Source organism: Morone saxatilis, unplaced genomic scaffold (assembly GCF_004916995.1).
Source record: "Morone saxatilis isolate NCDOM2014 unplaced genomic scaffold, NCSU_SB_2.0 Contig10, whole genome shotgun sequence".
Lineage (NCBI taxonomy): Eukaryota > Metazoa > Chordata > Actinopteri > Moronidae > Morone > Morone saxatilis.
In genome coordinates, this window is record NW_023339652.1 from 639,808 (window position 1) to 667,290 (window position 27,483).

The 27,483-nt window shown below is 40.2% G+C and overlaps 1 protein-coding gene across 1 annotated transcript in view; it reads left to right on the top strand.

Annotated features, from left to right (window-relative positions):
* stab2 (stabilin 2) overlaps positions 1 to 27,483 on the top strand; it is a gene marked incomplete at its 5' end in the record, with an annotated part of 30,491 nt that overhangs the window by 730 nt on the left and 2,278 nt on the right. Inside the window, 59 exon segments of the mRNA XM_035680293.1 lie at positions 2,761 to 2,883; positions 3,415 to 3,611; positions 4,385 to 4,512; positions 4,598 to 4,731; positions 5,185 to 5,264; positions 5,452 to 5,601; positions 5,686 to 5,829; positions 5,903 to 5,965; positions 6,465 to 6,581; positions 6,668 to 6,721; positions 6,806 to 6,886; positions 7,281 to 7,433; positions 7,578 to 7,631; positions 7,716 to 7,811; positions 7,894 to 7,980; positions 8,231 to 8,342; positions 8,435 to 8,615; positions 8,693 to 8,786; positions 8,881 to 9,039; positions 9,490 to 9,585; positions 9,674 to 9,766; positions 9,853 to 9,900; positions 10,558 to 10,691; positions 10,816 to 10,918; positions 11,114 to 11,191; positions 11,268 to 11,357; positions 11,447 to 11,554; positions 12,332 to 12,463; positions 12,572 to 12,700; positions 12,784 to 12,846; positions 13,779 to 13,877; positions 13,955 to 14,150; positions 14,228 to 14,323; positions 14,901 to 14,958; positions 15,072 to 15,145; positions 15,265 to 15,390; positions 16,014 to 16,087; positions 16,188 to 16,259; positions 16,581 to 16,700; positions 16,773 to 16,814; positions 16,892 to 16,972; positions 18,970 to 19,119; positions 19,781 to 19,921; positions 20,116 to 20,175; positions 21,246 to 21,422; positions 21,682 to 21,771; positions 21,857 to 22,003; positions 22,089 to 22,148; positions 22,227 to 22,350; positions 23,351 to 23,500; positions 23,577 to 23,681; positions 24,209 to 24,316; positions 24,459 to 24,652; positions 24,727 to 24,868; positions 25,524 to 25,657; positions 26,283 to 26,448; positions 26,611 to 26,717; positions 26,973 to 27,092; positions 27,177 to 27,323. Of these exon segments, the coding sequence (XP_035536186.1) occupies positions 2,761 to 2,883; positions 3,415 to 3,611; positions 4,385 to 4,512; positions 4,598 to 4,731; positions 5,185 to 5,264; positions 5,452 to 5,601; positions 5,686 to 5,829; positions 5,903 to 5,965; positions 6,465 to 6,581; positions 6,668 to 6,721; positions 6,806 to 6,886; positions 7,281 to 7,433; positions 7,578 to 7,631; positions 7,716 to 7,811; positions 7,894 to 7,980; positions 8,231 to 8,342; positions 8,435 to 8,615; positions 8,693 to 8,786; positions 8,881 to 9,039; positions 9,490 to 9,585; positions 9,674 to 9,766; positions 9,853 to 9,900; positions 10,558 to 10,691; positions 10,816 to 10,918; positions 11,114 to 11,191; positions 11,268 to 11,357; positions 11,447 to 11,554; positions 12,332 to 12,463; positions 12,572 to 12,700; positions 12,784 to 12,846; positions 13,779 to 13,877; positions 13,955 to 14,150; positions 14,228 to 14,323; positions 14,901 to 14,958; positions 15,072 to 15,145; positions 15,265 to 15,390; positions 16,014 to 16,087; positions 16,188 to 16,259; positions 16,581 to 16,700; positions 16,773 to 16,814; positions 16,892 to 16,972; positions 18,970 to 19,119; positions 19,781 to 19,921; positions 20,116 to 20,175; positions 21,246 to 21,422; positions 21,682 to 21,771; positions 21,857 to 22,003; positions 22,089 to 22,148; positions 22,227 to 22,350; positions 23,351 to 23,500; positions 23,577 to 23,681; positions 24,209 to 24,316; positions 24,459 to 24,652; positions 24,727 to 24,868; positions 25,524 to 25,657; positions 26,283 to 26,448; positions 26,611 to 26,717; positions 26,973 to 27,092; positions 27,177 to 27,323 (6,641 nt within the window).

The following is a 27,483-nucleotide window of genomic DNA, read 5'->3' on the forward strand; positions in this document are numbered from 1 at the left end:
GCGCTGTTAACTACAGTTTAATGATGTAGAGAAGCTTTAAATAAAGTCCATCAAAACTGAAGCATTAAATAGAATTTGAAAAAAACAAATGACGTGAAGAAACTAAGTGGAACTGACATTAAAAAATGAGTTTTAGGAAGTGATGAAACAAGATGTCAGCCTCCGATCACCTTTAGTCTTGAACCAGGATTTAGGGGCCCTGCCTGGGGATCTGGAGCTGATCTGACGACACTACTGTACATGAAAGATTATTTGTTCTATCAAAGATCTGAAGAGAGATGCCTTTGAGCCCGAAGGCCTCCAGGTGACTCCTGTCACATGTTCAGTCCTGCAGGATGCAGATCGTCCTGCAGGAACCACAACTTCCTTCCTCTAAAGATTCTCCGTCAGCAGGACAGAAAAGTGCTGACGCTCACACATGGAGCTGGACTGAGCTGGACTGAGCTGGACCCCCCAAATACACACACACACACACTTGTCCACACGTGGTCCTGGATTCAGGCCACAACGTCAACTGCAGCTCAGTCCGGTTTAAGTTTGGTTCTGCTGGTCTGACGGAGGGTTAATGTCGTGGTGGATCCACAGACGCAGAACGAGCCGGTTGGTACTGATCTTGGGAGATTAGAGAGGGACGAGAACCAGGAAGGAAGTGGAAACTCTGCTGACTTTGAATGTTTGTGTTCCAGAGTGTCCTGAAAGGGCCGACAGACCCTGCAACAACAGAGGAGTCTGCTCTGACGGACTGGGAGGGAACGGTACCTGCAGCTGCCAGGTAACCTCACACACACCTGGATAATCAATGAATATAACACTTTATTGATCAGCAGGAGGGAGGACGAGGCACCCCAAACACACCAGGTCAGGGGTTTGCCCAAAATGCTTTAAGGGCTGTAAACAGGAAGTATAATGTTACCATCCAACTCCCTTGCTGCCCCCCTGGGGGGTCTGAATGAACCAGATTGTAGCTGGCGATGTTCTATAAGCTCTTTGAGAGGTCTTCAGTGGACCCTTCCAGAGGTTTTAGGGGGCCCAACATATGTGGTTCTTGTGATCCTTAAATGGTTCTAATGGTCCTTGAGGAGACTTTAGGGGTAGCCTACTGTAGGTGGTTGTAGTGGACCTGTAAAAAATCTTTTGGGTACTGTAAGTGGTTCTAGTGGTCATTGAGCGTGTTCTGGTTGTACATATGTGATTACAGTCATTCCTTGGAGGTTCTTGTGGTTGGGTAGGTGGTTCTAGTGGTCCTTTTAGAAGGTCATACTGGTTGTTGAGGTGGCTCAATGAGGTTCTAACTGTAAATTTGGGGATTCTCTGTCTTTCAGGAGGTCTCTGTGGTACAACAGGATGATCTAGTTCTCCTTGAGGAGGTTTAATCAGAATCAGAATCAGAAATACTTTAATAATCCCTGGGGGAAATTATTTTCGTTACAAACTCCAGATATACAAACAACATATATGAAGAACATATATATATATAAAAGATAAAATGTACAGTTTAATAATGTGCAAAAAGTGCAAAAATGAGGGGGTGTCTGACTCTGTGATAGGGAAGGTCGTTTGTACGTTATGCATTTGACCTCACATGAGGAAAGAATATATCCTGTGGGTTCTGCTCTGTGGGTGGCGATCTGGACGTGAATTCATAGAGCTCCATGCTAACGGAGCTCTCTGATGGGCCACGTGGCTTGTCAGGTAAGAGGAAGGTAACGAGAGAACCTTCCGCCTCAAGATGGACCTGAAGCCTGCGGACAGCCTCTTCGCCCTCGTCTGTCTACGGTAGTCAGAGGTGTGTCCAGCTCGCCCCCCAACGACGATATGTATCGTGTGATGCCAGTCATGGATTTTTAAAGCAGTGCTACATCTTATACATGGCTATACAGTATAGCAGCAGGTTCATGGTTCCTGACATACTTGGTGTGATCATGACGTGTGTTCAGATGGGCACTTTGCTGCATCGCGGAATAGACCTGCTAGATGTGGATATTAGATGTCGCTCGTGTATCTCCCGCAATATATGGCATCCCAGCCCTAGATCAGACATCACATAGGTCATTTTCGTACACACAACTCAGATCATCTCGTATCTAAAACTACTATAGTTTAAATTAAGTATAAAAAAAACAATTAAGTATCTCCGACTCACTGTTGATATAAGTTTAGATTTATACATTTATATTTGTAAGTGTCATTAGCTCATTGCAATGCTATCTCTCATTTAATGTGGATAGACTGCTACCATGCTTATGCAAGATTGATCGTTGTTTCGTGTTCCTACGGTTACTCCTAGTGCGGTTTCTGTCTCTCTAATTTCAGGCTTCCAGTTGGGTTCCTGTTATTCGAATTGTTTTTCTTGAGAGTATTTACAAAGGTCCAAACTGTGATCAGGGTCAGTCTGCAGTTATTGATCAATAATAACGACTGATTTTACAATGTGTAAACATCGTAACCTTTGACCTGTCTCTGTTATCTCTTCCTGTATACCTGTTTGTTACCTGCTAACCTCTGTCTGTTACCTGATTCTGTTTCTGTCCAGTTACCTGTATCTTTCACCTGTTCTCTGGACTGTTTCGGTTACCTGTGCTGTCTTTTGTTAGCTACCGTTACCTGTCACCTGTAACTTCTGATTTACTGCTTCTTAGTATTCATACTTTTTTTACTTGTTTCTGTTACCTGCTCCCAGTACCTGGTGACCAGTACCTGTCTCTGTTGGAAGTTACCTGTGTCTTTTACAGCTGTTGGTGTAACTGTGTTGGGTTTCAGAGCTTCCTGAATGTGTGGCTCTCAGCTGTCAGCAGAACTCTCGCTGTATTGAAGAAGCTCTGACGGGACAGTTTGTGTGTCAGTGTCTGCCGGGTTACCAGAGATCAGGAGCTCAGTGTGTGTGTGAGTGACCACATCCAACTATCACTCGTTAATAATTAGCAGACAGTTATTAAATTATGAGAATGAGGTTCCTGTACGTTAACGGTGCAAATGTTATGTTGGACGGTTCTTTTAGGGTCAAGGAAACTATGCTGCCCTACAAAGGCAAACCACAGAAACTACAACTTGAAACAAACAAAATTAAATTTTGTCTGAGAATGAACTTTTAAATGTCTGTTTACATTTGTTATCTTGTATCTTACTAACTAGACAGGACAGGGTATTAATGTGCTTATTGAAATAAATGTGTCACAAATGTGTTAAATCTGAATGACTGTTAATGACTCATCTATTTCAAACAAATACAGATTTAATGTAATAAAGTAGATTTTGTCAGGAAGAAAACACTGTAGTTTTTGCTCTCTGCCTTTGCACTACCTATATATCTCTGGATGACGTTTTGTCACTAAATCGAAGTATGTTCTCGTAGTTACTCTGACCAGTAAGACATTTTAAAGAGGACATTAAAAGACGTGATGTTTGTCTCCTCAGCCATTAACCCTTGTCTCCAGCGGATCTGTCACGCCCAGGCCTCATGCGTCCACACTGGTCCGAACCAGCACCTCTGTGCCTGCAACGAGGGCTACAGCGGGGATGGACGAGTCTGCATGGCCATCGATCCGTGTCAGAACAAACGGGGAGGCTGTGCCGCCGAGTCCACACGCTGCATCTACGACGGACCCGGGAAGGTAAGGAACTACTGAGACCATGGGCAAGACCAAGAGCAGGGTCCTGAGGAACTGAGATCAGGATTGTAACTATATCAGGAACAGGATCAGGTACAGGATCAGGATCAGGTACAAGTTCATGATTGTAAACAAGAACAATATCAGGAACAAGATCAGGTACAGGATCAGTATCAGTATCAAGTACAGGATCAGGATCAGGAACAGGTACAGGAACAGGAACAGGATCAGGATCAGGAACAGGATCAGGATCAGGTACAGGATCAGGATCAGGTACAAGTTCATGATTGTTAACAAGAACAATATCAGGAACAAGATCAGGTACAGGATCAGTATCAGTATCAAGTACAGGATCAGTATCAGTATCAAGTACAGGATCAGGATCAGGATCAGGAACAGGATCAGAATCAGAATCCGGATCAGGAACAGAATCAGGATCAGGATCAGGATCAGGTACAGGAACAGAATCAGTATCAGGTACAGAAACAGGATCAGTATCAGGTACAGAAACAGGATCAGTATCAAGATCAGGATCAGAATCAGGATCAGGATCAGGATCAGGATCAGGATCAGGATCAGGTTCAGGAACAGAATCAGGATCAGGTACAGGTACAGAATCAGGATCAGGTACAGGATCAGGTACAGGAACAGGATCAATAATAATAATAATTGATGAAAAATTGTGTTATTATAGGAGAGCTGTTGTAACGCATCCTGCAGCCTGCAGGGGGCAGCAGTGACATTAACCCTTTGTGTACCTGCTCTGTGTCGTCCAGTCTCACTGCGAGTGTCTTCCTGGTTTTGACCTCCTGTCTAACGGCAGCTGTAGCCTGATAGACTCCTGTAGACCTGATTCCTGTCACAAGAACGCCAACTGCACCATGTTGAGCCCAGGAAGAATCAAGTCAGTCACTTTGTTCTGGATCCACTGAACGTACCGATGTTGAATCAATGGGATCACACAGATCACCTGTCCCTCTGTCCCTCAGGTGCACCTGTCTCCCGGGTTACATTGGCAACGGTGAAGTTTGTCACGGGAACATCATCCAGCGTCTGAACGCTCTGAACACACAACCTGGAGGACAGTGGAGCGGTCAGCTGAGCAACGCCATCACTCTGTTTGGTATGATGACTTCTTCTTTTATAACCCTCCTACACTAGCAGTGTTTGAACTCCCCCTGTCCTTCCAGCTTCCAGTCCGAGTACAGACAACTAACAGGACCGCTAACTAGCTAATAGCAGCTAGTAAACAGTTAATCATATGGCAGCAGTGCAGCGGTAAGAGACTTCCTGTGTTAGCAAGAGAAAAAGGTCCGTGTTCAACAATCCTCTGATACTTTGGTCCCTGGGATGAGGAGCAGCTCCTGAGCGTAGTTTAACGTTGGTTTGGTTTTACTCAGACTGTCAGAAATCAGTTTGCTTACTTTCACACAAACCCACCAATTAGGCAAATGAAGAAGACTCTCCTCTTCCTCCTAGCCCGCTGTCTGAATCACTTACGCTCTAGCAAGACTATAGCCGGTGCGTTCGAGGACCCCAGGGGAGTAATAGTAATTCTCTGTGTGTGTGTTTTCAGGTTCTCTTTCGTGGCCTCTGCAGAATTTGGGTCCTTTCACTCTGTTTGTCCCGATCAATAAAGGCTTCAGGGGAATTTCAGTAAGAAAAACTTTAACCAGCAGCTCTTTTTAACTTTTATGTATACAGTCAAACTCACAACATGACTCTTACTTTGGAAGTTTTGCAGGTCCTTCCTGTTGACTCGGATACTTTGTCTAAATAAAAGATATCAGAATAAATCAGATCAGATGAATGTAATGTTGCCATGGTGATCTTTGTCGATCAGATACGGACTCTGACAGCCAAACTGCCCAAAGCTAAATACCTGTGTAAGATGCACCTGGTTGCCGGGGTGATGCCCTTTGACACGCTAAAGAAGACTAACATCTTTTACACCCTGACTGGAAAAGGAGCTGACATCGACACGTCAGAGGGGGTGAGAGAGTTGAACGCCATCAAACATCAGACGGTTTAAAGCTTTCAGGGACGTTTCCACCCTCAGTCTCTTCTTCTCCTCCAGGACTCTCAGACTAAAATCCGAATCCATGGCAGCAGGAAGAAAGGTACAATCATCCAGTCGGATATGGTGGCGTCCAACGGGATGATTCACATCATCAATAAGCTGATGGACAGTGTTTCTCCCACAGTGGAGAGCGACACACAGGTGAGTTCTCTGATCAAACTCTCTGATCGTTTCATTGATCCGCTCATTCATTTCTTGTTACGTTTCCTCAAAGGAGAATCTGATGAAGATCATTGCTGACTACGGAAAGTTTGAAAAGTTCAAGTCTTTATTGGAGGTACGTAGAAAGGTTTATTGCACATAACTGATAAATGTAAACCAATGTGGTGTACTGTAAGAGGGATGAATGGATCGGGAAAGGGTTGAGGGATGAAAAGATGCATGGATGGATGATCTCTCCAATCAGTCTGCTGTTGGGATGTAGATCAATACATTTATAAGCTGTAATATTATAATAAAGAAAACTGATGTTGCAGTTTTGTGTAGATTTCACAAGTTATATTATATACTATAAGTAGGCAGGAGTAAGCAGAAATGTAATCCTGAAATTGATATGGGTTGATCAGAAGTTTTTTTTTTTATTTTTTATAAAAGTTTTATAGAAGATTTTTGTTAAAGAGTTTTCTAACATTTTTCTAAAGTTTTTTTTATAAAAGTATTTAAAAAGACATAACCACAACTCAGACAGAGTACACATCACTGGTTTATGTACATACATAAATGCAACTCTTAAGTTTGTCACATATTTCCTAAAGTGAACTGTTTTGCTTCTGCAGAAAGCTGACCTGGCGTCAGTCCTGGACCTTCCTGGTCCAATCACCGTCTTTGCTCCCAGCAGTTCAGCCTTTGATTCGATGACTGAAGGACACCTGCAGTATCTCAGCAGTGCCAAAGTAAGAACCAAACTGAACCATTCTCAACTAGTTTCAGATATAATTTAGCAACATGATCCAAAAACACTTCCCACACAATCCTCCAGGGTCACAACAAACTGGTGGAGCTGCTCAGGAACCACATCGTCCAGTCCACGGCGGTCAGTATTTTAATTCAACCTGTTTTCACAATGTAAGATGTTCCATCAAATCTTCTGATTGTGATTTATTTCCCTACTTTGAAGCTGGAGGTCTATAACGCTGTGTCCACTCCCAGAATTGTGACTATGGCCAATCAGGTTTTGACAATTAGCGTGACAGAAAATGTAAGTATTGATCTTAAAATCTCCTGTAAAAGAGATCTCATTGATATTTCTGTGCATTCGTCTGTCAGATCAAATTAGTCACATCAGGACAGAAATGTTTGACTTCAGGATTTGGATCCCTGTGAATTCTGTTTAACCTGCAATTTTGTTCAATCACATTTTTTCCGCTTTTTACTTTGGCAATGTTCACTTTCTTCCACAATTTCATTGCAACAAAATGTCTAAAACTGTAACAACATGCATTGCAATTTGTTAGAAAAGCTGTTGGGAAATCAGATTTTTGGCTGCAACAATCCCAAAACAAGCTTAATAAATTAATAATATAACATCTTATCATATAATAAATAATAGATTTATAATATGTTGAGGTGTTTGACTCGTTTTTCTTTTTCAGGGTCAGATTTTGGTGAACGAAGCGGCGGTGTTGGAGGCCGCAGTGGAAGCTAAAAACGGACGTCTGTATGTTCTGGATGGAGTTTTGACTCCGCCCTCCATCCAACCTGTGCTGCCCCACAGGTGTGACATCAATGAGACCAAAATCTTCGAGGTGAGCTTCTACAGCAGCGGCTGCCATGTTTAGTTCCCTGCTCACCTAGCATTAGGATTAGTATTAGCACAAAGAATTTACCTTCTGTGAGTTCTGTTAATAATGTTCACTGTGAAGAGATGTTCGATCTGGTTTGTGTTTCAGGGTCAATGTGAGAGCTGCTCAGAGGTCAAACACTGCTCATCTGGAGACTATACCGTGAGACTTTTACATACTGTCTTTATCTGTATGAGTTAGATTTTTATGATTGGAAACATGATGATCCATCTCCTTATTGATCAGGGCTCCTTCACCAGCGGATGTGTCTTCAATATGGACTTACTCGATATTAGCCTCCCGGTAAAAGGCTGCGCTCCTCTCTGCAGTGCCAATGTCACGGTAAACAAACAGACGGATTCCTCAGATTATCAGAACCAACTGCGATTAAAGATTATTGGAGCTTTTGTTTCTGTTTGTTCAGACTCCAACATGTTGTAAAGGCTTCTACGGTCCGGACTGCAGTCCCTGTCCAGGAGGATACCAGACTCCATGCTCCGGACACGGTCAGGTCAGATTCAACACGCTGTTATTAAATCTTGAAACACTTTCTGGTTACACCTGATGGTGAAAGGTGAAAGGTCGGCGGGAACAAATGAAAGTCGTCCTTTAACTTCAGTTTGTCATTTAAAGTAAAAATGTCTTTCATGCTAGGCCTAATATGTTAATATTTTAAGGGGTTTACTTTTTTTTTTACAATTTAAATATGTAGTAGTTTTTGGAAGGGAACTGGAGGAAATGGAAGTGTTTTTCTGTTTCAGTGTCTGGAGGGGATTGGAGGAAATGGATCCTGTATCTGTGATTCGAAGTTCCGAGGCTCTCGCTGTCAGTACTGCTCCTCCTCCGACAGATACGGACCCAACTGTGACAGAAGTAAGTCTGAGTTGTGACATCATACAGGTAGCTGTGATGTATGAAAGATGATGAAAGCTCACCTGTGTCAAACCTCACCTGTCTGTCCTCAGCCTGCCCCTGTATCCACGGACAGTGTGACAACCGTCCGGACTCAGACGGCCGCTGTAAAGTGGGCTCCTGTCTGTCGGGTTTCACCGGTCCGTTCTGCGAGCGCCGGACGGCAGCCTGCGGCGTTCAGGCTCAGTTCTGTCACGCCCATGCAGACTGTGACTTTAGCAAGGGAACCACCAGGTGAGTTTACGTGCATCTATGCTCACAATTATATGAAGTATACCTGATATTAATCAATCAGTGTGCTCTGTGTTTAGGTGTGTCTGTAAACCTGGTTACCAAGGTGACGGTATCACCTGCGTGGAGTCAGACCCCTGTGCTCTTCCTCAGCGCGGCGGCTGCAGCGTGAACGTGAGTCGCTTCTTAAACTCTGCAGTCATTTATTCAAAGACGTAAACAGTCAGTCCTGACCCCGCTGTGTCTGCTGTCTTTGCGCCCCCTGCAGGCCAAATGCATAAAGACAGGACCAGGTTCTCACTCCTGTCAGTGTCTGACTGGATGGAGGGAGGACGGAGACGAGTGTCAGCCAATCAACAACTGTGACGGTCCTGACAGAGGAGGCTGCCACCCCAACGGCACCTGTATCTACATCGGACCTGGACAGGTAACACCCACTCTGGTTCCATCATCATCACACATTTTAAAGGACCACACTGAGCAGGATTTAATCTGGACCGTTAAACTCTTTTATCTCTCTTATTCACAAGCTATTAGCCATCACGGTTATGTCACTGCGCTTTGTGGTGGCAGAAAAACCAAAGAGACAAGTGGAGATTACGGAGAGAAACTGAACCCAGAATAAAGACACAATGTTCGTTGTGCTGTTGAAATGGCGTTTGCTAACGTCTACAAACAACCAGCACAACAGAGTCCACAGTCAAAGCTAACATTATAGGGTGAAATATTGTTAGCGAATAGGCAAGCTAATGTTGTCCAGCTGGAACTCAGTCACACTGAATAACATTATCCAGCGTCGGCTTTCTACCAGAAAGTCACTTCCCTTTAATAAAAACAAACTCAAAAATGTCCTTCTTTTTCTTTGTTAAACCAACAGAGTGACTGTATGTGTAAATCCGGCTACAAAGGAAACGGGCAAGACTGTGAAGCTGTTAATCAATGTGTAACTGCAACTGGAACCTGCCATTACTTAGTGAGTACAATTCATCTTGTTAAATATTAAAGGTAAAGCAGACAGTAGGATATGAATGATAAATAATAATAAAACCTTTTGTGTTCAGGCCACCTGCCGCCTGCTGTCCTCTCAGTGGACGTGTGTGTGCAATGATGAATACACTGGAAATGGACACATATGTTACGGTACAGTCCAACAGGTGAGACTCATTAACACTAACGACCATGTTCACGAGTCAACCAGCGCTTTCGTATCTTCACGACTTTGTTCTTTTGATGCGTTCAGGAGCTGATGGTTCTGCCAGATGCCTCAGAGTTCCTCACATGGACAACTGTGAGTATAAGACCTGGATATAAAACACACTGACAGCTTCAATAACTGTGAAAATCTATTTATCTACTGGATAATAACATAATTAAGAAGTTAACAGGGACAAAAACATAATAAAACTCACCAAAACCGTATTTGTTTGTCTTTCCAATCACCAACTCTGGTTTTGGTCTAAATAAAATTAGATATTAGATGTTTTGTATTTGTGATAAGGTCTGCAACGTTAAAGTGCGTCCACTAACAGTAGTTAGGCTCAGATTGTTATTCTCAATGTCTGACTTGTCTGGAATGGCTCTATATGGTCATTTGTATACGTATATAACTAAACAACAAAGTATAATGTAAATGTATGTACATATGTTTGTACATATGGACATATGTAAATCTACATACATAAATACAACTAAATGACAACATGTACTGTACATTTACGAATGTACATATTCGCAACTAAACAGTTATATTAATCAGCAAAATACATACGTATGTAATTGGAACTCAAGGAGGGTGTACATCTTAAGTTTGTGTGTATATATTATAAACATAAGTATGTAACAACAGCTATATACAATATTTATAATGATATATATATATATATTATTTTCCCTATAGCTAATTTAATATAATGTCAGAGATTATATTTCTGTGTTTGCATCCCAGGAGACCGGTTTGTCTTGGACTCTGGTGGATCAGAACATTACACTCCTGGTTCCGTCTTCAACTGCCATTGCTAAAATTTCTTCAGAGGACAAAAACTTCTGGACCATGAAGGAAAACCTGCCGAGTCTCATCAGGTTCTTCAAACGTGGCTCATGATTTGTTATTTATTGGCGAGTCTGTAGTTTGGTGATTGTCAATAGATTAAAATGAATGAATTTAGTTTTATGTGTAATCGCTGCCCTCTGTCCTATATCACAGAAATCACATAATCCCGGGTAATCATCCAATATCCATCCTGAGCAACACTTCCTCTCTGACTTCCCTTCTGAAGACATCACTTCCTGTTACAACAACCAATGAGGTGAGTGCACAGAAGTGATGGTTTACCAGCTAATCTTAGATATAGTCACTTTGTGACTGTTAGAAAGCATCCTCTGACTTCTACTGATTGAGTTTTATTTATTAAGGGGAAAATATGTATTTTAAAAAAATCCTTTCTTTTATAAAAGAAACCTTTCAGAAAAGTTTGGTTCAGAAACTCTCCATTAACTTTCAGCTCACAGCTGTTGGAGGAGCAACAATCACCACACCAAACCTAGCCGCTACCAATGGATTGATCCACATCATCGATAAGGTACAAAGCTCATAATGTCCCAGGAGCTCCAACTCTTTCCTTTCTGTCTCTCACCGTTTCATATGTCTGTCTGCAGGTTTTGGTTCCTGAGAGGAAGCTGAGTGAAGGTCTGCTGGCGACTCTCGCTCTGAGCCCCGACTTCTCTCTGTTCAGATCGTATCTCATCGTACGAACGAACAAACGCACCACACGATACGTTCTCAGCTTTAAATATTGGTAAAGTCTGTTCAGTTTGTTTTTCTCCGTTTCATTCAGAATTACAATCTGATGGACGAGATCAGACAGATGGAAGAGTACACTGTCTTCGCTCCAACAAACGCTGCCATCGCTGATTACCTCAAGACAATAGCTGCAACTGCATTGGTACAGTAATTCAGAATTTCATGATACTACTGGTTGAAATCGGTTAGTTCATGCTTATGAAAGCACGTCACATTTTGTTTTATGGGAAGACAAAATGATTGGATTTTGATATAAAAATACAAAGTTTTTGTCATTATTTGGCACACATTATTAAGTAGGGGCACTAAACTGAGGGTGTGATATTAAAGGGTTAAAATTTAATTTTTCATTTTATCTGGACATTGACAGCAATAGATGCGGCAAAAGTTGGATTGGATTGGTGTTTTCTGTCTAAAGTAATAATTACTATGAAGCGACCAAATGAAACTTAAAAAAAACAATATTTAGACAACAAGAGGCACTAGGAGAGGCAGGCAGAAGAAGGGAATGGCAGAAACAGGCAAAGAAGCCAGTTTCTTTGCAGTTGATGTGATTTTATATTTAAGTAATATTCAAACATATTAAAACTGCATCAAATATTTTCTCATTTGGTGAATTTTCTGACTTAATAACAGATTGTACATTATCATGGATTGATTTTTACATAATTAAAGCAGTGAATTTTTTTTTTTAGCAAAAGATAAATTTTTTATTATTTGTTTTCTACTTAAAGTAAAACATTTTGCAGTTAGTACAGAAATTTAATTATATCCTCCCTTTACATTTGTCACACAAGGTTAGTACAGGTAAAAACTAAAATAACTCGTAAATATCTTTATATTTTATAATAAGTTATTAGTAAGTTATTAAAGAACTGGATAGTTTTTATTGTTGCTTTTTATTTTGTACTTTAAACAGGATGTGAATACGACTCGTTACCACGTGGTTGCGTCGGAGCGTCTGCTGGAGAGTGACCTTCAGTCTGGAGGATACAAAAAGACGCTGCTTGGGTTCTCCTTCCAGCTCGGCATCTATCCACGAGACGGAAAGGTTTTACAATCAATTATCCACCATTATCACCATCATGGCACCAAATATAACATATATATATATATATATATATATATAATCCAAACTATCTGTCTGTGTCTCATCCAGCTATTTGTGAACGATGCTCAGATAAACTCCTCCAACATCCTGAGCATTAACGGAGTCATTCATGGTCTGTCGGCGGTTCTACGCATCAACAGGAACCGCTGTGATGAGGCCAAACAGCAGAAAATCATGGTAGCGTCCTCAGAGACCTGTAGATCTGTACCACTGAGCCTCCTCAAACTGGACTTAACTGACTCCCTCTTTTCTCTCCAAAGGGGACCTGTGTGGACTGTTTGTTCCCACAAAGCAAACCCTGCCCGAATGACACGATACCGGATGTAAGACCATTATTTTTTTTAAATTTGACTGTAATTAAATATCAAAAGAGTCAAACAAACTGTGAGACTGTAAAAACAACCAGAAAGGTTCCAGCAGGAGTTGAATTTATTCCACTAAAGGATTCTGACTAATGAGGCACAAAGGTCGACCTTCACCTTTGTTAGTTTCATCAGAAAATTGGACTGACAATAACATCAAACTCTATTATTAAACCTGGCAGATTCAGGTTGTTGTTCTCAGTGTCTGACAGCATTATGGGAGAAAGATCCTACAGAGATATGACGAAGCCTTTAAGGAAGTTTAACCGCGAGCAAGCCGTAACTATCACCGTATCGACGTCTCCGAAGCCCAGACTCCAGAGAGTACAAACCCACACAAAAATGTTGTGACAGAAACAGAATAAAACTCACCAAAACCGTCTTTGTTAGTCTTGTTGTTCCCACAATCTATATTCATCTGCTAAATTCATGTTTTAAATCTTATATATAATATATCAGAAATGTACATTATGTAACCGTAACTTAAAATATGATATGATAATTTGCATATGTATATAACTACAACAACAAAAGTATAACAGACATTTATGTACATATGTTTGCACATATGTAAAAGCAACATAATGCAACTCAGTGACAGCATATACTGTATATTTACATTCGTATATAACTAAACAGCAAAATACATACGTATGTAATTGCAACTCAGGGAGGGTGTACAACACAAGTTTGTGTATAAAGCGTATAACACAAATGAATATTTGCAATATGTTTTCTTGAGTTCCAGATATGTACAAAGAGAGAGTGTATATTTTTATGCATTAAATAATATAATAATAACAATAAAATGAATCATTAAATACTTAACCTAAAGGTAAAATAGATGATTTTATGATGTAATATCTCCTCTGATAACTTCCTATCCTCTGCAGAAATTAGTGAAGAGGAGGAAGTGTATGCTGAGTCGGATGTTTGAAGAAGAGCGCCTGCTGACGATCGGCTGCAAAGCGTCCTGCCTGCAGACCCACATGGTACGCCGTCCCGCTGTCGCAGGTAACGGTCAGACACATAGCGAAGACGCAGAGCGCTCATTGTCTTTTCTGTCTAGGTGCTGCGGTGTTGTGGAGGGTTTTTCGGGGAGCACTGTGAGCCATGTCCCGGCCCAAAGGATCAGCCCTGCTTCGATAACGGAGTCTGTTCGGACGGGACCAACGGGACTGGAGTCTGTCAGTGTAACCGAGGGTTCAATGGGACCGCCTGCGAAACCTGCGAGAGCAACAAATACGGAGTCCACTGCGATCAGGGTGCGTCATACAGACATACAGATAAATAAAGTCAAAATATACCCGCTCCCTCCTCACTCAGTGTATCTCGTCTCCAGAGTGCGGCTGTAAAAATGGCCGCTGTAACGACGGGCTGAGCGGCAATGGGGCGTGCGAGTGTGACATTGGTTGGAGAGGAGTCCTCTGTGACGAAAGTATGACAACTTTATTTTTACTTTATTGTTAAAATTTTTTTTTTAAATTGTCGATGTTCTCAAAATATTTTGACTGTATATTTAAAAAAAGTCAAAATTAATGCATTCTGTAAATTTCTACTTTAATCTCAAAATATTCACTTTCTCGCAAACATTTTCAATTTTATTTCCAAATTTTTCAAATGTAAACCTTTATTTATTTTTATTATTTACAACTTTATTTTTTAAATATTCACACATAAAATTTCTAATTTATTTAAAACGTTCTAATGTTTCTGACTTTTCTACATACATTTCAACTTTATCCTTTAAATGTTCATTTATAAGAAGTCATTTTTCAACTTCAAAAGATTTTTTCTCAGTTTTTATAATTTTTGACTCTATTTTATATCTGTTAATTAAATATTATGACTTTGTTCTTGAAAAATTCAGCCTATTTCAATTAATGACGTTTTTTTTCCCCAAAAAAATATTAGCTTTTTCTTGTACTCTTACAACTTTATTCCCATAAAGCTATTTCTTATAAATCTTTGAACTGCAGTATTGAGACTCTCACACTGAGCTGTGTCTGTTTCAGAGATTGAATCTGCAGATGATGAACTGTGCGGCTCGGTGAAATGTCACACAAGCGCAAAGTAAGTCAACACAAACTCACTGTGGCTACGTCGCCCCCTTCAGGATGCGCTTGTTATTGCACATGGGACGTTTCAGACTTCCTGTTAATGAAATGTTTGGTCTGCTCCGACAGCTGTGTGATCGCGCCGCCCTTCTCTCGGTGTATCTGTGTTATTGGATTTGAAGGAAACGGATCTTTTTGTCAAGGTAACAACACGAGAGCTGATCAGAAACAGCTGAGATCAGACAGAAATACAGTCAGAGTCAGTTGTTACAAAGCATTTGTGGGATGATGCTGATGATGATGATGCTCTGTGTGTGTGCAGTTAAAGACCCCTGTCTGGAGCATAATGGTGGCTGCAATCCGAACGCGATCTGTAAGAGGACTCGACCCGGCAGAAGGGAATGCGTCTGTGACCGTGGTTACTCCGGTGATGGAATTGTGTGCGTGGGTATGTTCACTGTTTTCATTCTTTAAACTCATCTTCGTTCTCTTCCTGTTATTGAACAGCGACTCATTTGAGTTATTGTTGTAATAAAAATTAAATAATATTTTTTCAATTTCTCTAATTACAATACATTTCTATCTAATACAAGACATGACAGTTAAATAACTGGCTAACAGACAATATGTACCTTGTGTTTGGAGTGCAGAGATTAAAAAAATGTAAACTCACCTTGAATAAAACATGAGTGTCCTGTTTGGAACATGTGGCAGTGGTGTTCGGCCCCTTCTGGTTGAAATGAGTATTACAACAACATACACTATTTTTTTTTTTTTCCTGTTCTCATTGGTGAAAATTAAAATGTTAAAATATGATTTTGAGGAAATAAAAAATGCACTTGCCTTTCAGGGCTTCCGTAGAGAATACTGCAAGAAAACAGAAAATACTGCAACGTAATGCAAAAGCACTTTGAGGTTACACAAAAGTATTACTGCAAGGAAAACACTGCAGGAAAAACTTTGAGTCAATATCAAACTGCTGTGAGTTACTCTGACTGTCGTTCTGTCAGTTAAATAAACAGGTTGTGTGATGTATTCGAGTGCTGCAGGAGTTTTGTGTTTCTTCCGCAGAAATCAATCCGTGTCTGAAAGGAAACGGCGGCTGCCATGTCAACGCGGACTGCATTCACATCGGACCAAACAAAGTAAGAACTGATCTTAACTTAAACTGAGGTCTGCTGATAGTGAGGCGTTCACTGCCGTCACGTTTATTTTTTACTGATCTCATTCTCTGTAACTCTGCAGACTTCCTGCGCCTGCAAATTTGGTTACTTAGGCAATGGACAGAACTGCAAGATGATCGACTACTGCCTAAAGGTGATTCAGTTTCATTGAATTATTTGATATTAAGATCAAGTATTAGTTACCGTGGGTCTTAAAAACTGTAGGATTTGAACATTTTGATTTGGTTCTATTTTATTTATTTACCATAATTATTTCATTTAATTATTATATGTTTGTATGCACTGTTTATATTTCTTTGATAAAAGTGTTAAAAAAACAGGTGGAATTCTGCGAGGCAGCAAATTAGTATTGTAAAAGTACTTAAAGGTTATGCAAAACATAATTTGAGATAATTTAAAAGTACTACAAAGGAGCGTTCTTGTAAGGTAAAGTTTTTATAAATTATGTTTTCAGAAAAACGGCGGCTGTCCCGTTAACTCTCGGTGTAACATGACGAAACCAGGTTTTCGTAAATGTTGGTGTCCCAAAGACCATGTGGGAGACGGTTTCACCTGCATAGGCAACATGGCGCAGGTGAGTGGCTGACACACACTGACAATGAAATGCTAAGAACTGGACTATGGACTAACTGCTGACTCTGTGCAGGAGCTCCTGAAGAAAAGGCGAGACTTTTACCTCGCGGTGATGGTGAGTGACGACACGTTTTACTCTGTCGCCTCCTGCAGGTCAGAAAACGTTAACGCTGGTACAAACTCTGTTTTCAGATTTTGGAAATTCCTCTGACAGGTCGCGGCCCGTTCACCGTCTTTGCTCCGCCCGCTGGCGCCTTTAGCGCCCTCAGAAAGGTGAGCAATTAAATGTCTCTTTTTAGTGTCAGATGTATTTCTTTCTTTATGCTTCTTGTAGTGTGGCTAACCCTATCCAACTTCAGTCCACACTGAAATAAACTAAACTCTTGGATGATCCCCTCTGAATAAGTAAAAAGACGGTAACATTTATAATCAATAAATTGTGTACAAAATATAAATAAACCAATAATTTTTGTAAAATAATTGAATAAATGATAAAACTCTACTTTGACTTTGTTGTTGCTCGAGCTATAGTCCATATAAAATATAGGAACATTGCAGATAGTAACGTTATTCTAAATACGATGTCAGTTATTTTACATTTTATACACTTTGTTCATATGACTATTTAATATTGAACACTTTGGGGTTCCAGCGCCTTCATCAGGTCAGAATTATAATACTTTGGATCATATATTCTATACTGACTTGATATTAATGAGTTGTGTTTTTCATTATGTATGCAAAAATGTTTGTTTATTTATCATTTATTCAAATGTGCAATTCACAAGTTAGTTTTACTTAGATGTAACACCTTACTGTTGTTATTTGTTGCTGTTGCTATTTCTTTAATAATAGTGAATTTTTATTCAACAACAGTCAGAATGTCATTCACATGTTGCTAATATCACTGATATTATTTGTTATTATTATTATTATTATACTACAGTTACTATTATTCACTATAACCACTTGCTCATTGCTCCCATTCGATGTTCGTTGTTGTCATCGTCATCTCTTTCACATTCATTTTGTCATCAGTCACTACTATTAGGGTAGTTGTTGCTACTGCTTGTTGCTGTGCGTCTGTCTGTTCTGTCTGTCTCTCTGTCTGGCCTGTCTGTCTCTTCTCTCTCTCCCACCCACCTAGAACCGAAGGGGTCTGTCCGAGGGTTTCTGCCTGTAAAAGGCAGTTTTTCCTTGCCCCCTGTCTTCCAAGGTCTTGCTCCATGGTGGAACTGGCTTGGCGTCTCTGTAAATAATGTTATAAGGAGTTGGTCTAGACCTGCTCTATTTGAAAAGTGTCCTGAGATAACTTCTGTTATGAAATGGCCGCAAATAAAACTGCCCCGAATTGAATTGGAATGTTTCCCCAAAATAAGCACTGTTCATCTAACATAATTTTTTCTTCAACTGAAGCATTCCAAGACATATGCTAATACTGCTGATGTTTAGCGAAGTTATAATGTTTACCTTTTTAGTCCTTTAATTTATTTTTTTCTTTAGTGGAGTTCGTCACAGCCGGGTGGGACAGGCAAAGAAACAACTTTCACCATCTTGGCAAGGCCACATCGCTCATGTTCACACTCACCTAGGGGATCAGTTCCTGAGGGAAGCCCCCGAAACCTGACGTCTCTATCCGGACACGTTCCTGACCCACGAAGTCACCGGAGGTGACCAATCAGAGAGCAGAATCAGACTCAGGACTGTAGCTAACATTAATGATTAACTATGAATTTGTTGCTTTAATTGGGGGGAACCTTAAGCTGAACAGTTATATACACTAAGGAGAGGGCACAGCATGTTAAAAGTGAATAATACTTGTGACTTCAGCCTGTGAGTTTATTTGATAATACGCTACATGTGTTTGATATATAAAGATATAAAGAAAACACAAGAAAAATGTACTGTATATGTTTATTACAGAAAATACGTCTCTCGGTGGGCGAAAAAAAAGTCATGATACACAAAGATAATAATATAGTGATAATATAAATATAAATATATATAAGCAAATATCCTATACATAGACAAAATATACAAAAAATAACTAATATAAGAAATATAACATAATATGTTCTTATTATTAGAAATACTGTCAGCTCGTACTGTCAGCTAGCTTCATCCGGATTTCCCGGGGCTGATACGGCGTTGTGGGGTGGCTGGCTGGTAGAAGCACCTAATCAGAAAGCTCGGCGGGTTTGATTCCCGGCCTAACCTCTGGCTTGCATGTTGGAAGTGGTGAATGTGTGCCTGTGAATGGTGAATGGTAGCAAGTAGGTCTGGTGTCGGTTGCTCGTACGGTGTGGGTCTGCGTGCTTGGTTGCTGCTACGGTGTGGGTCTGGTGTCGGTTGCTGTACGGGTGTGGTGGTCTGGTGCTCAGTCGCTGTACGGTGTGCGTCTGGTGTCGGTTGCTGTACGGGTGTGGTCTGGGTGTCAGTCGACTGGTACGGTGTGCGGTCTGGTGTCTGTTGCTTCGGGTGTTGGCTGATGGTCCTATGGCTGATTTAGCCAGCCGAGCTAGTTTAGTAGCATGGAGCTAACGGTCCAAATAAAATATAGGAACATTGCAGATAGTAACGTTATTCTAAATATGATTGTCAGTTATTTTACAGCGTTCAGTGACACACTGTTGGCCGACGCCCAGGAGGATGAGCTTAAGTAATTTATTATACATTTATGTACTATTTTATTCATATATTTCACTATTTTTGTGAACCTAAGACTTTGGTTTGGACTAAAACATTTGTTCCACATTAGTAAAGGTGTGTTTTCACAAGAGAGTTGAAGAATTTCATTAAACAGACTTTAAGGTTGAATGATCTCTTTCCACAGAGCTCAAACAGTACGTCATTATACAGACAGACTTTCTGATATAAAACCCATGGATATACTATATGTTATTCAAGTCCCTTTTACAGGGGAATTTATTTTAGTAGATATGTAAAATACCATTGGATCCCAAAGGGTTAATAACCATCTTGATCATAATCTTTGAATAAATCTGATATGGACATAATGTTTAATCTGAAATTGATTAATTAAGATATTTAGGTTTGTAATGATGTTTGTTTGTTTACTAGTATGAACCTGAGTCCAGATTCATCATCAATGGTGCTATCGTGGATACCTTCAACGGCGATGGCACTAACGGGATTCTCTATGAGGTCAGCAAGCCTCTGATTCCTCTCGACATTAACGGAATAAAAGAGCCAGTTGGTCCTGTAAGTACACAACACAGCTGCAGATCAATCAGTTAGCTTCTCATTAATCAGTTAATCATGTTGTGAAAAAGTCTGTAATTCCCAGAGCCTGAAGTGGATTCAGACTTATTTTAGTCTGACCAACAGTTTAAAAGAGATGATAATAAATTGTCTGTCTCTTTTATATTAATCTTTTCCTGCTTTATTTAACACAGCTGAACCTGACGGATGTGGCTGAACGTCACGGTTATAAAACCTTCTACAAACTGCTGGAGGTAAGGTTTTAAAATAAAAGGTTTAAATCTGTGAAAATGTGTTTGGGAACTTCATATCATTTCATCCTCTTCAAACTTCCACTGTGGACTGACCAGATTTAGTCCAGTTTGATTAGGATACACATCTGAAAATCACACCTGAATCAATTCACCTCTGAGGACTTTATCTGTGGAACACACTGGTCCTTTTATCCTCAGACCTTTGTTTTAGAAGAGAAACTCTGGGTAATGTATGGTTGATTGAGTCCATCGCTGTTTGTGCTTGGTCTTTTGCCTGATTTTTGTCATTTTATTTTGCTAATTTATTGGTGTGCCTCTGATGAACGAGAGCTGCTGGATAATGACATTCAGCTACACAGTACGCACATGAAGAACGAGCGAGAGGACCAACACTTAAAGAGATGGCAAAAGTCCACCAGGCACCACAGTTTAGCCCGGTGCCTAGCTTTGAAGTTGGTGGACCTAAATGGTGGCAGCCCCACATTGCGTCCTCAAAAACTGCTGCCGGAGGTCGGGCTCGGGTAGAGATGAATTAGATTTATAAAAAAACATATCTTTTATTATTTTCCTAATAATGCATACAACTGTAGTTAACTTGTTATATATTAGTTTTGATAATAATAAGCATTATATCTTTTGCACAATGTAGTTTACTTTAGCTTGTAATAAACTTTAAATGATTTATTTACTTATTTTAAGTGGAAATTTGGGTTCGGATCGGCCCAAAACTGCTTCTGTGGTTTTTCAGGGTTGCACAAAATTTTTCTGGGATCGGGTCGGCCCTGATTTTTTGGGCCCAATCTTAACACAAATGCAAAAATATAATTTTTCACCAAATTTACTACTTGTGACCTGCAATATGAGATGTTTCACTACTTATAGCCAACACATAATAGAATATAAAAATAACTGAATAAGAGCCCTTTAGGGCATTTGGACAATTCTATCTGAAATTTGCTAAACACAATTATCTGTGAAATGTGAATCTGACATAATTTTGCAACCGTGGAAATGTACTAATTTAATCGTTGTCTTGTTAAGCAGTGCTTATGTATGTTTGTATGTTTCAGGACACAGGTGTGATGGACCTGGTGAATGATGCGATCAACGAGCCGGTGACCATTTTCATGCCCTCAGACACCGCCATGGCGTCTCTGCCACAGGAGCAGAAAGACTTCCTGTTCCACCGAGACAACCGACCACAGCTGAAGGAGTACCTGAAGTACCACATCTTGCAGGCCCAGAAGGTGAGGAAGATTACAATAACTTCAAGAATGAATGAACTTCTTGGATGAATGAATGAGTGGAAACACAGCTGTCACATCTCATCATTTGTGACTTCAAGACAGAAAGTAAAGTTGTAAAAACCAGATTTGTGGTCATTTGTCTTGATAGGAAACTTGGTTGGTTGTGGCAGTGTTCAGCCACCAGGGGGCACTCTTTACATTGAAAGTTTCCTCTCTCAGGAGTCTCTGAGCAGATTCTCTCTGTTTTCTCCACACTTAGATTTACGCCGAAGGTTTGATCCATCTGGACTCGGTTCGGACTCTGCAGGGTTCCCCGCTCTCGTTCACCTGTGGCGGGTTGGATGACATCGTAAGAAACAGATAAACATATAAACTAAAGAAGAAGAGACGACAGCAGGCACTTGTTAATGTGGTTGTTATTTATCTTTGAACAGGGAGAAATCTTTGTTAATGACGGAAAGTGTCGGATCGTTCAGAGACACCTCGTCTTTAATGGTGGAATCGCCTACGGGATCAACTGCCTGCTGACTCCACCCAGCCTCGGAGGACGCTGCGATGAACAGACCACCTTTGAGCTTCGGGTAAACCGCTTTACCGACTGTTTGCTGAATCCCATTTTTAGAAGGAGGTCTGGAGATTTTATTTCTCTGTTTCTTTCTCTTCCAGAGTAAATGTGGACTGTGCTCGTCCTCAGCTACTCGCTGTCCCGGAGAGTCCAAACTGAAGGTCTGAGTCGAGTTCACAGAAATAAACCCGTCAGAAAAACGTCTGTGAGTCTGATTCTTGTCTTTGTTTTGTCTGCAGGAGGTGCAGAAGTGCGATCTTCCCACTATGTTCATCTCTAAAAACTCTGGCTGTATCAGCGTCTGCATCGTCAACTTCTGGCGGTCAAAGTGTTGTCATGGTTATTATGGACGAGACTGTCTGGGTGAGATGACGCAGTCAACTACATTGACATATACCAAATGTTATGAACACATTTACAACATTTAAGATTAACACCAGAATCCGGATTTTTTTTTTAGATTAAATTAAATAAAAACATAATTGTGACTTAACATTTTTGATAATAATGTAAATATAAAAACTTACTGTCTCCATTTAAGATGTTAAACTCACTTTCTCAGAATTTTGTGTCCCATGATTTTAACTTTTAAAGTTGTAATTTTGACTTAAAAAGTAATTTTTCTTTCTATTTCTATCTCTTCAAGAATTTAAAAGTTGCACTTTTGACTTACTTTCTTATAGTTTTTTTTTTGTTATTTTTTATTACTTATTATAAATAATCTCAACTTAAAAGTTTTCCTTTAGATTTTTTTAAGTTACAACTTTGACTTTTTTTTTTATTATCATAATTTTCACTTTAAATTTTACAGCTTTTCTTTAATATGTCCGATTGTGACTTTAAAACTAAAATGTTGTTTTACAATTATAACTTAAAAGTTGTACTTTTGACTTCCCATCATTTTTACTTAAGTCATAAAAAGGTCAACTCAGAATTTTGACTTACCATAAATATTTTTCTGACCTTTTCTAGCCATTTTTATTTCTTGTTATGGCACAAATGGGCTTCCATACATAATTAAGCAAATATCAGCTGTTGTTCTCTAAAGGGGTTTTAATATAATAAATATGTGTATTTATATATATTCTCTTAATATCTCTGAATGTAATATAATATAAACATATATATTATCTGTTTGAATAGAATACATATATATTGTACTTGTTGTAATATGAATATTTTAAATTTACTTTGTAAAAAGGAAAAACTTTTTGTGAGACTAAAGATTTCTGATTTTGTTTATTTTCTTTTTAATGGAACATTCTGACATGCAAATGATCACAGTGACATCATGAATATTAATGAGCAGATGACATTATTTATGAAGATGTTGTGAGCTGTTTATTGTTCTCTCCTCTTTCAGTCTGTCCCGGCGGAGTCAGCTCTCCGTGCAGTAACCGCGGTAAATGTGACGATGGTCAACTTGGTAACGGTACCTGTACCTGTGACGTGGGTTTTGGGGGCGTGGCCTGTGAGCTGTGCAGTGATGGATTCTACGGACCCACCTGTAAAGGTGAGCAGCCGTCAGACAGTTTCCTGTTTTAAGGTGTTATAATGCTGACTGTTTGCATTCTTCATGTGGTTCTCAGCCTGTAACTGTTCAGAACACGGGTCCTGTGACGCCGGACGGAGAGGTACAGGTTCATGTTTCTGTGAGGACGGCTGGACCGGAGAACGCTGTGAGACCCCGCAAGGTGAGTTCTAGAGGACTTCCTGTCATCTACTGAATTTAACATATGGGAAGTGGCTCAAGAGGTCTGCTAGGGTTAGGGGTTCAATCCCCGGATCCTCCAGTTCACATAGCATTAACTTCAAAAATGATATCTTCCCCGACTTTCTCTGTTGACATTTATGTGCAGTGCCAACAGTTGGCAACACAAGCTAACATTAGCTTATAAATGGAGTCCGCTAATCTACAAACGACCGACAACCACCACAACACAGAGTCCACAACACAGAGTCCAAAGTCAAAGCTAACATTACTGCAAAGCTTGTGGAACATATTGTCTGATTGAGCTTTTAGCTGGATAATGTTAGCTTGATTGCTAACTAATTGCTTGCTGTTTGTTGGTGCCAGATAACATTATTCAGGATGGCTGGGTTGCAGCTGATTTTAGCTTGCCTAATAAAAAGGATATAAATATATGTGCCATAAGGATTTTCTTTCTTCATTAATATCAGTTTGTCCATCTCACTGACAGTGTCTCTGTGTTTCCTCCAGCTGAAATCTTTCAGTGTTCTCCGCCCTGTTCTCCAAAAGCTGTCTGTCGGGAAAACAACACATGTATGTGTCGGCCATTTTATGAAGGAGACGGCTTCACCTGTACAGGTAAATGCTCCTCAGATACAATACACATAAATGCTGTGTGAGATTTTCAGCTAGGGCTGTAACGATATCAAACGTCACTACATGATTATCGCAGCTAAACGAATTCACAATAACAATATTAGCGCCTGTATTTTATCTGTAGAGATGGACATGTGTCAGATCTGGAACGGCGGTTGTGCTAAAGGAGCCAAGTGTTCTCAGACAGGAGAGAAGGTGAGCTGCACCTGTCCTAAAGGTCACACTGGAGACGGGTTCAACTGCCAGCCCATTGACCGCTGTTCCTTAGCAGACAACGGTGGCTGCCACGAACATGCCACCTGCACCCCAACGGCGCCGGTGAGAACATACCACAATCACTAAACTAGTTCGGCCCATCAGATCCGTCAGTAATATGTCATCTGTGTGAACAGGGGAAGTCGAGGTGCACCTGTAAGGACAACTACATCGGAGACGGAGTCACCTGTGAGGTCAAACAGCTGCCAATCAGCCGCTGCCTCCAAGACAACGGGCGATGTCATCAAGACGCCAAATGCACCGACCTCCACTTTGAAGGTATCCGGATGGAAATTGATCAGTGTTTTGGTTTTGGGCGTTGACCCTTCTGCTTACTTTTGGTTCTCTTTTTACTTTATCAGCATCATATAAATATTTAATATGTGCTTTGTAACACATATATAATATAATGTTGTAAGCAGATATTTGTTAACTATAAAACACCTGTAACTAGTGCATAACAATGAATAATGAAAAGATTGGTCATACATTATACAGTTTTAATAATATGAATTATAAAGTAGTTATTTATAAATGAAGTATTTATTTATCTATAAATACAAATGTTTCACTCATCTGATGTTGAACTGCGTCTTCCAGAATAAATCACATATCCTCAGATAAAAAGTTCATCATGTGCTGACGCCAACAATGTGATCTAATGATCCAGCCTTTATGAAAAGATTCTTAATTGATTTATTACTAGTAATTTACAAATCTTATTAAAGTAATTACTAAAAGGTGTGCCACAGGGTTCCATACTAGGACCACTGCTGTTCATCATGTGAATAATGTTGATACTTTACAAAAAGTCATTTTTTATGCAGATGATACAGTTACTTGTTGCTGAATTCCTGCAGTCTGCCTTTGATGTTGTTTAGTCGTAAACAGTATGCTGGTATAAAAATGTGTTTTCTGTTGTGTTTGTGTGTAGATACAACGTTTGGTGTGTTTCACTACCGTTCATACAAAGGTCAGTACAAACTGAACTACACTGAAGCCCAAAAGGCCTGCTCTGCATTGGGAGCTAACCTGGCTACATACAATCAGCTGTCCTATGCTCAGCAGGTCAGTGAACACAACACAGATACAACACCAGTTTATCTGTTTGTCTGTGACTTTCCTGTTTTGTTTTTTTTTGTCATAGTTGTATTGTAATGAGTGTTGTTTGTGTGTTAAAACCTGATATTAAACTAGTATTGAGCTATTAAAAATTAGCTACGAACACACACACACACACACACACACACACACAGTAGTGTATTTATACACCGTCCTTCTGCTCCGAACAGTCACTAGAGCACCAAATGTGGAATAACCTACTGCTGAAAATAAAAAAAGAGAATCAGAATCAGGTTCAGTAGGAGTTCACATACAAAGAAGTTCACATACAAAGAATTTGCCTCGTTAAGTTGGACCATAACAATTAACCACATAAAAATACAAAGAATACAAAAAAAATGGGAGAGAGAGAGAGAGAGAGAGAGAGAGAGAGAAATAATTGGCTGGGGAATGAGCAAATTAGCAGTGTGACATAATATTTGCAATGTGCAAAAATAAGATAAAATCCATTTGTTCATCCCCAACAAATGCACCATTTTGTCCTGTTTGTTTAGTAAAAATTACACTGACAGTTATTATATTATTGCGATCTGCTGGACCTGTTGATTAAAGTGCTGTCTGCTGGTCGTAGGGTGGGTTGAACTTGTGTGCTGCCAGCTGGTTGGACAAGGCCCGTGTGGCGTACCCCACCACCTATTCCAATCCCAACTGTGGCTTCGGACATGTGGGCATCGTGGACTATGGCACCCGCAAAGACCTGGGGGAGACCTGGGACACCTTCTGCTACCGGATGAAGGGTGAGAGAGGAAGAGGAGGAACAATAGTGTAGAACAAATACAATTAAATTATAATCAAATACATTATTATAATGACGGCATAACCCCCAATCTGTTTTGTTGATCTTTGGATGTATGATTCTGATCTATTAATTGTCAATAATCAGCAATCACTTATTTCAGAGGTGAAGTGTGAGTGTAGGCTCGGTTACGTTGGAGATGGTTTCAGCTGTACAGGAAACCTGCTGCAGGTCCTCGAGTCCACACCGACCTTCTCCAACTTCCTCACGGTGAGTCCGACGGTTGTCTGCTGTCACAAATCAAATGTTTTTAATTTTTTCCCACATAAGTTTTAATACATCGAAAATAAATAATAGACCAAACTAAATTCAAGCAGCCTAATCAAACAGCCATGGAGGAAATGGACTAGCATTGGTATAACAAATACAGAATGATAAGAGACGTAAACTAATCTATTATTGACAAAGAAAAAAATTAATTTTTAATAATCTCCCCTTGTGACACATATTTTGCTTTTTCTGCAGCAAATCCTCAACTCGTCTCAGGTGTCTGAGTCTGGGAGGAACCTGGTGAAACGTCTCAGCAACCTGACGGTCCAGTCCACACTGTTTGTACCCGACAACAACGGCCTACCCAACAACCAGGTGAGTCACACAGAAAGAGCTCACAAAAGGTACTCTGCCTGTTAACGTGTCCTCAGCTATATGTCCACGTGTCCCTCCCCGCAGACTCTGTCCCAGCAGGACATTGAGTTTCACCTGTCGGAGGGTCAGGCTCTTCCTGTCGGACAGCTGAAGAACGGCAGCAGGATCAGAACTCGTGTCGGCAGTCTGACCGTCCTCGGTGTCGCTGACCTACTCAACCCCTCAGCTCTGGTTAGAAGTTACTGCTACTGTACACTAGAGGGCGCTATTGTCCTGTCACTCACAACTCTCATTTCAGATAGAGAGATACATATACAGTATATATATACAGTATATATATATATATATCTCAATAAATTATATCTCATATATTATATAGATTCATTACACA